Source organism: Gossypium hirsutum, chromosome D01 (assembly GCF_007990345.1).
Source record: "Gossypium hirsutum isolate 1008001.06 chromosome D01, Gossypium_hirsutum_v2.1, whole genome shotgun sequence".
NCBI lineage: Eukaryota > Viridiplantae > Streptophyta > Magnoliopsida > Malvales > Malvaceae > Gossypium > Gossypium hirsutum.
In genome coordinates, this window is record NC_053437.1 from 14,166,093 (window position 1) to 14,179,204 (window position 13,112).

Here is a 13,112-nt window from a genome sequence, read left to right on the forward strand (position 1 = left end):
AATGGCGCTGTTTCGGATTAGAACCTTCATTATTTGTGGCGCTTGTCAAGAAACGCTGCAAATACACAAGCTATAGCGGTGTTTTTTCAATAAACGCCGAGAAAGTGTCTTCAAATTTTTGCTAAACGGCGTCGTCTCTGTACACGCTTTTATACTTAGCATTTTCTCTATATTAATTCAACGGTGCCGTTTCTGTTAATTTTTTGTAGCGTTTATTGAGAAAACGCCAGAATTGTGCATTACAGCTTAATAAAACGGCGCCGTTTCTGTTTTAACTTTAAATTTTAGTGGCGTTTTTTCAAAAACGCCGCAAATGTTTCTTAAACTTTCGGCAAAACGTCGTCGTTTCTGTATCGTGTTTTAACTTATAATTTTCTCTATATCTCAGTGGCTAGAATTCAATACATTCCAGAAACAAATTTGGGGGAAAACAAAAGCAGTGAAATCGAAAGAGAAAAAACGAAGTAAGAAAGGGAGAGGAGAACTCTTTCTGTGGAAACGAAGGCTTCAGAGGATACTATCAAAGCTGCGTCATTTGTGTTTAAAAGGTAAGCTTTTTTTCTGTGGAAATAGTGTATCTTGATTTAGGGTTTAGGTTCAGAGTAAATTGGGAATTTGGGGTTTAAGGTCCTAGTTCAGTCACGAAGCTTGTACCAATTTGGTTTGGAATTTGGGGAATTTGGGAATTTTTGCGTGTCTAGGGTTTGGGAAGAAGTTCCGATCTTGTCGAGCTTTTTTATTTCTAGTTTGTTCTTCTACTTTTTTCCTTATACTGTTCTATATTCATGTCTTGTTCCCCAAGAGTAACACTGCATTTGCCCAACTGTTAAAGGAAGGAGAACTGAAAATTGTGTACTTAGGTAAGTTTGCTGATTTGGTCATTTATCAACAGTTGAATGGCTTGGAATTTTTTCTGCATTTCTTACTGCTCGTATCTATAGTACTGCTTTTAATTCGGTTTTTTTGGAATTTTTGGTGCATTCCTTACTGCTCGTATTTAGGGTAGTTTGCTGATTTGTTGAAATATGCAGTGTTACAATATTTTTCATTGTTTGAAAAATAGAAGCATTTTAGTAAAGAAAAACTATAATTAGAAATGTATATTCAATATTTCATGTTAAATTGTATTTTTAGAACTAAATTCAAAATTAGTTACTGTTAAAAGTACTCATACTTGAAAATAAAATTAGAACTAAATTCTAAATATTTTATATGTCTTTGGTGCTGGATGTAAAAAAAATGGATTGGTCTAATTTACAAATTCCAGTTGGTGCTTATAAAATTTACAGTATTAAGCCTTCAGCTTTAAATTTGATTTTTAAAAAGTAAAATAATATATATATTTGTTTAATAAATTATTGCTGTTGTGTAGGTGTAATTCCACAATAAATTGGTAATCTACCACAGTTGAGATATCTTTATTTATCTGGTTATTCTCTAACATGTATTATATTACATTTCTTCTCTATATATGCTCAGTTTCATGACTGTTATTTTTTACTTTTATTCTCTTCCTTAAATTAAATTTATGTTCAATTTATACAAATACATTAAATATTTTATACTCCTGCAAATTTGATTTTGAATCATGGTACGCATAATTTCCTTTTCGATGAGATCATTCATTGGAATTTTCAATTTACAGAATTGCACAGAAAGTTTCCTATTTATTTCCTCTTCACAATCACAGAGGAGAAATGGTTTCATGTTGAGTTTTCTGAATAAAAGTTTTGTTACCAAAAGGTGTAAAATCTTGTAAAATTATTTATGTTTTTAAATCAAATCAGCCCATGCCCTGAGCTCACAACTTACATATTTAGGAGGAAAATGAATTCCACAATAAATTTTTTCTTTTGGTCCAAAATGTTTAGATTTGGGTGTTAATCCTTTTGAATACTTAGAAGTACTCAAATTTGAAAATAATTGTATCCAATTATATTATATGCCTTCGGTGCACAACGTAAAAAATTAATTGGTCTAAATTAATTGTATCCAAATGTATTATATGTCTTTGGTCCAAATGTTATTGCATAATTTTTGTTTTTGCTAAGGAGCTTTGCTTTCACAATGCGGATAGAGTATTAAAAGTGTCCTAAGAAAAGCTACAGCGTGTTAGATTTTTTTGTAAAGTATAAAAATAGTGACTAATCTATTTGTTCTATTTTGAAATTACTAAACTTTTTGAAATTAAATACTTTAGCACAAAATGCGATTAATTGTTGTTAAATGAGAGACGAAAAGCTGACACGAGACTTTTTTATTGATCTAATACATATCTCTAATCTCTAACAATGATAACAAATTTAACCCTCTTAAATTTCTACAAAATTGGGACAACAATCTCTTACATTAAAAATTTTAAGGCATGCTTCAATTCTAACTGCATAGAGTATGACCTGCAGAACTTTTAATATTTCAATATTTGAAAATTCAATCTCGATTAAAAGGTACATATCTCTAATCTAATATTATTATATTCAAAATTTCGCATGTATTCGTATATTTTGAATGATAAATAAAGTTTGAATGTTTATTAAAATATGTAATTAAAAATGTCACATTACAGTATGTGATTATTAAAATAGCCAACAATTTTTTTAAACCCTGTTATGACATTTAGACTAAAAATCATAATTGAATAATAGTTTAGGTATCACAAATTAAATAACTTACATTAATTACATAACTTACATAAATTAAGTAAATTACATAACTTACATAACTTACATAAATTAAATATCTTGCATAACTTACATAAATTAAGTAAATTAAATAACTTACATAACTTACATAAATTAAAAATCTTACATAACTTACATAAATTAAGTAAATTAAATAACTTACATAACTTATATAACTTACATAAATTAAATATCTTACATAATTTACATAAATTAAGTAAATTAAATAACTTACACAACTCACATAATGATGTAGTACACAACTTACATAATATATTACTTACATAGCTTACATTACTTACATGGGGCATACATAATACATAATACATAACTTACATAACTTACATAATACATAAAAATATATCATATCACAACTTTCTAAAATTCATTTATAGTTATAACTGGCGTTTTGACTAACCCGAGCAAATTATTGTCAACGTCAGACTTCAAGAATTAAGAAATGGACCGGTCTTGGATGAATTTGTCAAGGGTTAGCAACGGTTATCGAAATAGGGTGCAGAGTTTTCTAAATTTTGCATTTCAATATGCAAGCCAAGGAAACATGATTCTTTGCCCATGTAAGAAATGTGTCAACATAAACTGACATTATCGTGAGGTTGTATACGAGCATCTAATTGTTGATGGGTTTGTTAAGGGTTATAAGCAATGGCTTTTTCATGGAGAATGCCCTAGAAGTACTTCCTCTTCAATGATGGATGTATCTTATCCTGGTACTGCTTACCATCAGTCTGATAGAGGGGATGACATAGAAGGTATGTTACGGGATGCATTTAATATGCACAATCATGGTGTGCAATCGTTCCCAGGGGATTTTATGGCATCTGATGATTGTAATATTGGTGAAACTGCTTTTACCGAACCGGGAAGTAGTGTACCTCATGAAGAGTCAAATGGAGAAGCGGCAAAGTTCTACGCTCTACTTAATGACATGAACGAAGAACTGTATGAGGGATCAAAATTTTCAAAAATGGCCTTCTGTATTTGTCTTTTTCAGTTAAAATGTTTGGGAGGGTGGACCGGAAACTCATTGACAATGCTATTAGAGTTTTTGAGAGAGATGTTTCCGTTTGCAAAAATCCCTCAGTCATGAAAGATATGAAGAAAATGATAAAAGATTTAGGCCTTGGGTACAACAAAATCCATAGTTGCCCAAATGACTGCATGTTGTATTGGGGCGATCGGAAAAACCAGCAGTGCTGTCATGTATGCGGCCAATCCCGTTGGATAAATAGAAACACAGAAGATGGGAACGACGATGAAAATCATGCACAGTCGAGGAAGAAGCCAGTTAAGATTTTACGGTATTTTCCATTGATACCAACGCTTCAAAGGCTTTTCATGTCGTCGAAGACAGCAGAGTCAATGACGTGGCACCATGATGGACGAACCGATGATGGATTACTAAGGCATCCGGTAGATTCTTTAGCTTGGAAAGCATTTGACAATAAATTTCCAAGCTTTGCAAGTGATCCTAGGAGTATGAGGCTTGGGCTAGCATCTGATGGATTTAATCCTTTCAAGATCATGAGCACTGCCTACAGTACTTGGCCAGTAGTGCTTGTTCCTTACAATCTGCATCCATGGATTTGCATGAAGCAATCTTCCCTTATCTTATCTATGATTATCCCTGGAGAGAAAGGGCCCGGGAATGATATCGACATTTATTTACAGCCACTTATTGAAGAGTTAAAATAATTATGGGTTGGTGTCGAGACATACGATGTGCTGAGAAAGGAGAACTTTAATTTGCGTGCAGCTTTGATATGGACCATTAATGACTTTCCCGCTTATGCCAATTTATCCGGTTGGAGTACTAAGGGTCGTTATGCGTGTCCTTGTTGTGCTGCACAAACATGCTCGCAATGGTTGTACAATGGGAAGAAGTTCTCTTACATGGGGCATCGTCGGTGGTTACCAGAAAATCATAGATTTAGATTTCAGAGTTCTGTATATGACGGCACTGAAGAGTTCAGAGAAGCTCCTTCCCAGACCAGTGGCTCTGAAATCTTGTTCATGTTGGAAGATATGAATTTCATTTATGGGAAGATGAACCAACCGCCAAACACGCAAAGAAACAGAAGATCAAATGATGAAGCCGATGAAAGCTCCGACGAAGAGGACGATCCTAATGAGGCGGACTTGTGGAAAAAAAGAACTATTTTTTTGAGTTGCCTTATTGGGAGCATCACCTGTTACAACACAATCTTGATGTTATGCACATTGAGAAAAATGTCTGCGAAAATATTATGGGTACAATTTTGAACGTCGACAGAAAATCAAAAGACAATCTTCAGAGTCGACTTGATTTAGTCCAAATGGGAATTTGGCCTGATCTTCATCCCAATCCACTTCCGAATGGGAAATATCGGTTGCCGCCTTCTATTTTCTCAATGTCCAAGACGGAGAAAGAACTATTTTGCATGGTGTTGAAGGATATAAAGGTTCCGGATGCGTATGCATCAAATATATCTCGATGTGTTAGTGTTAAAGATCGAAGATTATATTCGCTAAAATCACATAACTATCACATCTTGATGCAAGATTTAATGCCAGTTGCTCTACGATTTTGTATGTCCAAGAAGGTGACGTCTTGTATCATTAAACTATCCAACATAATGAAAGCCATTTGTGGCAAAGTTTTGGATGTTCAAGAACTTCAGAAGGTACAGGATCGAGCCACTTTGACTTTATGCAACATGGAGAAAATCTTCCCACCTTCCTTCTTCACCATTATGGTTCACTTGATAATTCATCTCCCGTACGAAGCAATTCTTGGCGGACCCATTTTCTATCGATGGATGTATCCCATAGAAAGGTGTTAAAGAATTATTTTTAAAATTTTCCTTCATTCACCTCTATGCCTTTAGTTACAACTTTTGATAATGTTGTATATTGTGTTTAGGTTCCTATCCAAATTAAAGTCTTACTGCCGTAACAAGCGATATCCAGAAGGATCGATTGCTGAAGGCTACTTGGCAGAGGAATGTATGACCTTCTGCTCGAGATATTTGGAAGATGTCGAAACAAGGTTGAACAGACCAAATAGGAATGCTGGACTCACGGACTATGACTTAGCCGATACTTATTTGTTCCAAAGTTTTGGACAACCAATCGGCAAAGTTGAAATTGCGGAATTAGATAACTTATCGCGTGTACAAGCACATCGATATGTTCTGTTTCACCACGAATCATTGGAACCTTTACGGAAGTAAGTTCTACAAATTTTATAAATATTTATCAAACTAAAAATTGTTTATCTTCTAACAAATATCACATTTTTTTAACATAGTGAGTACAAACAAATATTGAGATCTCGTTCGCGCTCCCGAAGAACACAACATCGAGATATCAATAAGTTGTTTACAGAATCTTTTTATGAATGGTTAAGCCAAACGGTATGTGGTTGGAGCTTTCGCTTACAAATTATAATGCTTTCTCATAACATTTTTAATTACTTAGTTTACTTTCCATTCAATAGGTTTGGAATGGGAAGAGCGTAAACGACAAAGTTAAATGGCTCTCCCAAGGTCCAAATCGAGTGGTTAAAAGATATAGTGCGTTCCTCATCAACGGATTCAGATTTCATACAAAATATCGCGAGAGGTTGAGGAGAACGCAAAATTGTGGAATAGTTGTTAATTCTGCAATTACAAGTTATGCTAGCGCTAGGGACAATAATCTTGTCGAGGGAAATGTGGAATATTTCGGACAGCTTACTGACATAATTGAGTTGGATTACTACGGCAAATGGAAAGTTGTCTTATTTCGAGCTGATTGGGCCGATGTTAATACAGCTCGTGGAATCAAGCAAGATCAATTTGGTTTTACGATGGTGAACTTTGACCGATTGATTCACACAGGACAACAACTAATAGATGAGCCGTATGTATTCTCAAGTCAAGTCAAACAAGTTTTTTACTCAAAAGATCCAACTGATGAGGGTTGGTACATTGTACTCCGTAACATCCCTAGAGAATTGTTTGACATGGGCAGTGGAAGTAGAGATAACATCGACGACAGATCAGAAACTTTGCCATTTCCAGAACAAAACTTAAACGATAATATCCCTAGTACTAGTGCACAATTTCAATGGGTTCGTCAGGATACGGATGAAAATATTTACGAATAATGATGTAGTAAGATTTTACGATTGTTTAATTATATGTAACTTACATTAGTATTAAATCTTGGTCTTATTATATAACTCAACTATTTTATATGTGCTGTTATTGTTGTAATTAGTTATTAAGTTTAATTACATTTTATGTGTATTGCAGATAAAATGCCTAGAAGAAAAATTATAAGGGAAAGCATTGTTCAAAATGATCCAAACTCGACAGAAACAAATAGTACTGAACAACAGACAGCAATTGGATCTTCGAATGTTCCGATTACACACGAGGATCCTACGGAAGTTCAAAGTAACTTACATTAATTTCATGCGTGTTGACTTATAATTGATTTATTTTTCAAATTCTTATATTACAATATACCATTTCTAGTTGAAAATGGTGGGACGCGTAGAGGTCGAGGACGTACGATACTCAGAGAGTTATACGAGTTAGATCCAGTCGAGCGTGTCAAGGTATGCAGAAACAGTTTTGGTCAGCCTGTTGGAACAGAAGCTCGACTTTTAACAGGATACATGGGCATTTTAGCACAAAATGCGAATATGTTCCCTATCAACTACGAGTCATGGCGTCAAATGCCCGATAGCAACAAAAACCAAGCCCTCGATAATATTAAGGTAACAAAATGTTAATGCCATCTGTAATGCTTGGGAAATAGTTTCATTTATATTTACTTTATTAACTTGTGTTTTTTGTAGGCGAGGTTTGCTTTAGAGGTCTCCGATGCTTATGTAAAGAAGGCATTGGGAAAAAGATGGAGAGACAATAAAAGTACTTTGAAGAAAAATTATTATAAGACAAAAACAACCCTGATGAGAAATTGCAAAATGTCTTGTTGGGTATGTTGAGGTACCAATGGGAAGATGCGGTTAGATTTTGGCATTCTCAGAAAGGCGAGGTACGACGTACTTCCAAACTATTGTAATTATTTTGGTTTATAGTATTTACTATTTACGTACTAAAAATTTTATAACGTAGGATCGAGAACGAGTTGGAAAAAGTAGCCGGCAGCAACAAAAATTCACTCACACAGCCGGGTCAAGAAGTTTTGCATGTGTAGCTGAGGCGGAGGTATTTTTAATTTTTTAATATTCTCAAATATGTATAACTTTCTATTAAATAATATTTTTACTACTATATTGTAGGAACGGTCGCCCGGTCAAAAACTTGGACGCCTAGAACTTTTTGAAATTACACATAAGAAGAAAGATGGAGCTGCTATGACTCCTGAAGTTGGTGAAATTATGGTACGTTTACTTAATACTATTTCACTTGTTTTAGTTATTTATAGTGTTTATTTTCTAATGGTTTAATTCATTGCTTGTAATGCGACTATTGTTATATTACATTTGTTTTTTTTTACTATATATTGCGTTCCTACCTATGTGATTTATATATTAGGAAAAACTAAAGGAAAAAAAAGACGGAGTACGAAGAAATTGCTTCTACTGATAGTTCTATTCATCTTGAAGACATTGATAACCGGATTATTACTGAAGTTTTGGGCCCTGAAAAGTATGGTCGGGTTCGATTTCAATGATCTTTTATCAGCCCAACCCAATATTTTGGATCCAGCTCACACCAATACATGGCTTCGGGGAGTCAATCTCAAGCTGAAGTTCAGAGGTTAAAAGACCAGATGGCTCAGATGCAAGCGACCACATTTGAGGTTCAAAGGAAATATGAAGAACTTCAGCAGCAACTTAAAGCAGAGGCGGCAGCGAGGGAAGCAGATGCCGCAGCGAGAGAAACAGCAAGAGAAGCAGCGATAGAAGCAGAGGTTCAAAAAAATATGAAGAACTACAGCTACAACTTCAAAAAGATGCGGCATCGAGAGAAACAGAGCAGAGCAAAAAGTACAACGAACTTCAACAGCAGCTTCAGATTATGATGAAGATGTTTCAGCAGTCGCAACTTCCGCCGTCATAGTGTATGTTGCATAAATACTTTTAACGCTTTTGTAAAGAAAAGTATGAATTCACTTTTATTTATCAATTAATATTATTTTAGTCATTTAATTTGAAATATTATATAAATTTATTGTTTTTGGTTAGTTTAGATCTGGTTGCTTTTGATTTGTTGTTGTAGGAGGGCCGAAAAAAACAAAAAATTTTATTTTAAAAAAATCCCAAAATTAGTGGCGTTTTTTAAAAAAGCGCCGCTAAAAGTCATATCAAAACAGTGGCGTTTGTGAAATAAGCGCCGCTAAAGAACACTACTTTTAGCGGCGTTTTTGAACAAGCGCCACTATAGAACATTGCTTTTAGAAGCGTTTTCTTCCAAAGCGCCGCTAAAGAACGTGATCTTTAGCGGCATTTTTTCCTAAACGCCGCTAAAGAACATGATCTTTAGCGGCATTTTTTTCTAAGCGCCGCTAAAGAACATGATCTTTAGCGGCGTTTTTTTCTAAGCGCCGTTAAAGAACATGATCTTTAGCGGCATTTTTTTATGTAAGCGCCGCAAAAGGTAGCGACGTTCTCGTTAGCGGCATTTTTTGTGGCGCTTCTTCAAGCGCCAGAAATGGAGTTAGTGGCGTTAAAAAGCGCCGCTAAAGACCTAAAAAAACGCCGCTAAAAACCTGTTCTGCTGTAGTGGTAATTGAATATGCACATGAGGTATGTTTTATAACTTGGTGTGATTTGGTACTATGCTATAGTAAGTTATATGTATTTGATGCTATTGAATAAGTGATACAATTGGTACCAAATGTTAAGTTTTGGTAAATGGTTTACATGTTGTGTGTTAATGCAATTATACATAAAAGTTGGTTGGTTGTTTTCTTGGTTACATGGATTACATGGTTAAACATGTTTATAATTGTCATTTGAGGTGTCTAAGGGCATATTGGTTGTATGTGAATAAACTACATGTTTAAAACTTGATCTTGCTTGTTTTGGATGCCATAATATGGCTTGTTTATATGCATAATGTTGATTTTAGGTTGACACCAAATTGGGTGAAAAAAATTACTTATAAAATAGTTTATTTTCGTCCACACAGGCAGAGACACGGGCGTGTGTCTCAGTCGTATGTGACACGGCTGTGTATCCCCTGTAGCTTGTAAAGGTTTGCAAGTCAGTATGTTCACACGGCCTAGCACACGGGCATGTGGTTTGGCCGTGTGACCCCTGCAGTGTTGAAAATTTTTAAATGTTTCTGAAAAAATTTTCTGAGTTTCCGAATTAGTCCCGACTTGTTTCTAAAACATATTTTGGGCCTCGAGGGCTCGAATAAGAGACAATATGTATGAGTTTGATTGGTTTCTGACATGAATGTTATGTTATATGAAATGTTGAAATTTCTGTCTGTTTGATCTGTAGACTCCGGTAATGCTCCGTAACCCGATTCTAGCAAAGGATACGGTTTGGGGGTATTACAACTATTTTTAACAATTTTGATCAAAATGTTTACATTGATTTTTCTTAAAATCATTATTCTAACAACAAAAATATTTTATCATGGCGAGTTTGAAAAGATGCTTTTTATGAAAATTTCTCATCATTATTTTGAACATTATTTTTGTTATTATATGATTATCAAAGGATTTTTTTTAATTTTAATATGACACACAATGAATTTAATAGAATTGAAATGATGATAATATTTAGATCTAAATTTTTAAATTTAAAAAGTAGAGAAATTAAATTCTTAAAAATAAATGTAGAGATAAATTTCAAAACATATTCTAACTTTTAAATTTTTACTCTATATGTAAATATCTACGAATAGATATCAAAAAATAGAAAAGGAATTGTATGAAATTACGATTCCACATCATTTCTATCCATTTCCAACAAGAGAATGACAAATAAGATTTTTCTTACTGAACAAAATTCAAATCCAACTAAAAATGGTAAAAGTCAAGATGAAAAATCTTATTTATCATTTTTTTATTGAAAAGTGATAGAGATGAACAGTTTCATACAATCCTTTCTCGAGAAAGATATAAGAAGCGAATACACCACATCATCAAGTAAGTACAATTCAATATATGGATGAAGAATAAAATCAGAATAATTAAAATATAGCTTGAAAACATCACAATAACTAAAAGAATATACAAACTAAAGTTGTAAATACAAATATACCAAATCAATTAATTATTGTAACCCAACGTATACTTCATCGTAATTCAGTTGTATGAATAAACAACTATTGTGATTACGCCCTCCCCATTGTTTCACTGCAAATAATTTAAAAAGAAAAACATTAATAGTAATTCTTCATAATATATATTAATCTTCTTTTAGGATGCAAAACAAACCGAAGCAAGTGAGTTAAATGGGAAGCCTTAGCAATATCGCCATCTTGTCGTGCCTTGAGGATGTTGAACATGATAGCCAACCGGATTTGAGTCACTGCCGTTTGTCGGATTACTTTGTTAGTTTCAATGCTGAGTTGTTGGCATTCTTCGCCTATGGCTTCCATTCTTTTTCGAACTTGCCTTTGCCCTTCATTTATGCTTTTTTGCTCTTCCCTTATCTCTTCTATCTCTGCTTTCAACCTCGCCAATCTTCTTCTCCTACTTCTCTTTGCAATCTTCCTCTGTCAATAATACTTTTACTGCATTAGTAACATCGAAACTTACAAGGAACTATAAACTGTTCAATATATATATTTGAGGTTCCCACACTTTGATTCATAAACCACAAGAAATAAATATATATAATTAATATATTAGGAATATGGACCATAAAATGGAAAGGAGAATATAAATAGATAAAATATGTCATAATATATGAAAGTTATATGCATGTACACACAAAATGAAAAAGCTTATGATATGATTATTGATAAACTCTTTTAACCAACAGATTCCACCATCTTGCAGGTTATCCCGTTCACTTATAGTTGGAAATGCTTAGAAAAAAAAAAGGACATAACAATCTAAAAACAAATTAGCCTGACCTTAAAAGAATTAACATTAATAATATATAAGTATCCTCCATCCAAATTCGTTCAATTCGGTATTATTCTAGATTAGAGTTTTGTCTCTTGATTTTGTTAAGAGTCGCATGAAGTCTACAGAGTAAAAAACATCTTGTCAGATCAAGTTGTGTGTCACCGGCCGAAAGGACATGAGCATTGCGCACTTGATAGGATTTGAATGCTAGACCTTTAGCATATGTGCCCTTGGGTGCCATATAAAAGGCAAAGGTTCAAACCCTACCAAGCGCACGATGTTCATGTTGCCTTAGCAAGTAATCGTGCACCACACACAATTCGATCCAACAAAACATTCTCATTCTGTGAACTTCGACTCCAGCTCAGCCTCTCGACAGAGTTAAGAGACAAAACTTTAGCTTGACTTAAAAACAATATTGACCGATTAAGAGATTCGTCGAATAACATTTCTAAGATTTCTTTGAAAAAAAGCAACCTGTCCTCAACATGTACAATATACAAATGAAGGTTACAGGCTCTAAATATTATAAATACCTTTCGGCCCATCAATCCGACAATTGGAGAAAGCATGCTCTCTTTTGTAATAGCCAAGCTAGCAACACATCTTATTTATAACGTTTTCATGGAGTGCTGGCTAAGAAACTTATCGTCATTAGAATTAACGTGGAAGTAATTGTTAAGTCAATGACTAGATTAAATTAGTCTTTTCATTATTAACATCATCCCAATGGTATTTGTACGGTAAAAAAGAACATAAATAATATTTATTATTTAAAAATAACATAAATTTTTTATTTATAATTAAACTCCAAACAAAATTGAAAACTTAATCAGCAAGTATTGGGAAAAGAACATCAAAAAGTCTCATTGTCCGCATTGAAATTCTATTAAGAATTGGAGTTGACGACTTCCATCGTACGTCTCCCAATCTCTTATTATTTTTATACCTCACTTCCCAATTTCTAGAATCAATTACCAGTAATTATATTCTCAGTGGTAACAATATTATTAAGTATAGAATTAAATGGCAAAAAAATAAATGATTATGCGAAATTATAAAAAAAATAAATATATCCTCATAATACTATAACTTAGGTTAAAATATATCATAAGCTCTCTACTCTTTACAAATTTAAAATTTAATGTGTGTACTTTTATTTCCAGATATTTATGCTCTGTTTGGTTTCAAGAAACATACATCATTTTCGTTTTTACTTTTATTTTCTTAAAAAATAAAAAAATATTGAAGAAAATGTGTTTGGTAAAAATATTTATAAAATAATTTTAGAAAAATGAAAATGGAGATATATTAAAATTAGAAAACAATAAAGAAAAAAAAAGTTGTTTTCATTGTTTTCATTGTTTTCATTGTATT

The 13,112-nt window shown here is 33.3% G+C and overlaps 1 protein-coding gene across 1 annotated transcript; it reads right to left on the minus strand.

Moving 5' to 3' along the window:
- Positions 1–10,686: 10,686 nt before the first annotated feature.
- On the minus strand, positions 10,687–12,316 carry LOC107921845 (uncharacterized). The gene is made up of 3 exons (XM_016851680.2): positions 12,272–12,316; positions 11,097–11,377; positions 10,687–11,015 (listed from the first exon to the last, which is right to left on the minus strand). Exons 1-3 carry the CDS (start codon positions 12,305–12,307, stop codon positions 10,994–10,996), a joined length of 339 nt encoding a protein of 112 aa, XP_016707169.1. The 5' UTR covers positions 12,308–12,316; the 3' UTR covers positions 10,687–10,993.
- Between the last annotated feature and the right edge of the window lie 796 nt (positions 12,317–13,112).

What these genes read in the sequence shown, in the direction of transcription:
- LOC107921845 (XM_016851680.2), bottom strand. Translation starts at nt 12,307, where the DNA reads ATGCTTTCTCCAATTGTCGGATTGATGGGCCGAAAG. An exon ending in TCGGATTGATGGGCCGAAAG is followed by an intron (nt 11,378 to 12,271) that starts GTATTTATAATA and finishes TATTATTGACAG; the next exon opens with AGGAAGATTGCAAAGAGAAG. An exon ending in CATTTAACTCACTTGCTTCG is followed by an intron (nt 11,016 to 11,096) that starts GTTTGTTTTGCA and finishes AATTATTTGCAG; the next exon opens with TGAAACAATGGGGAGGGCGT.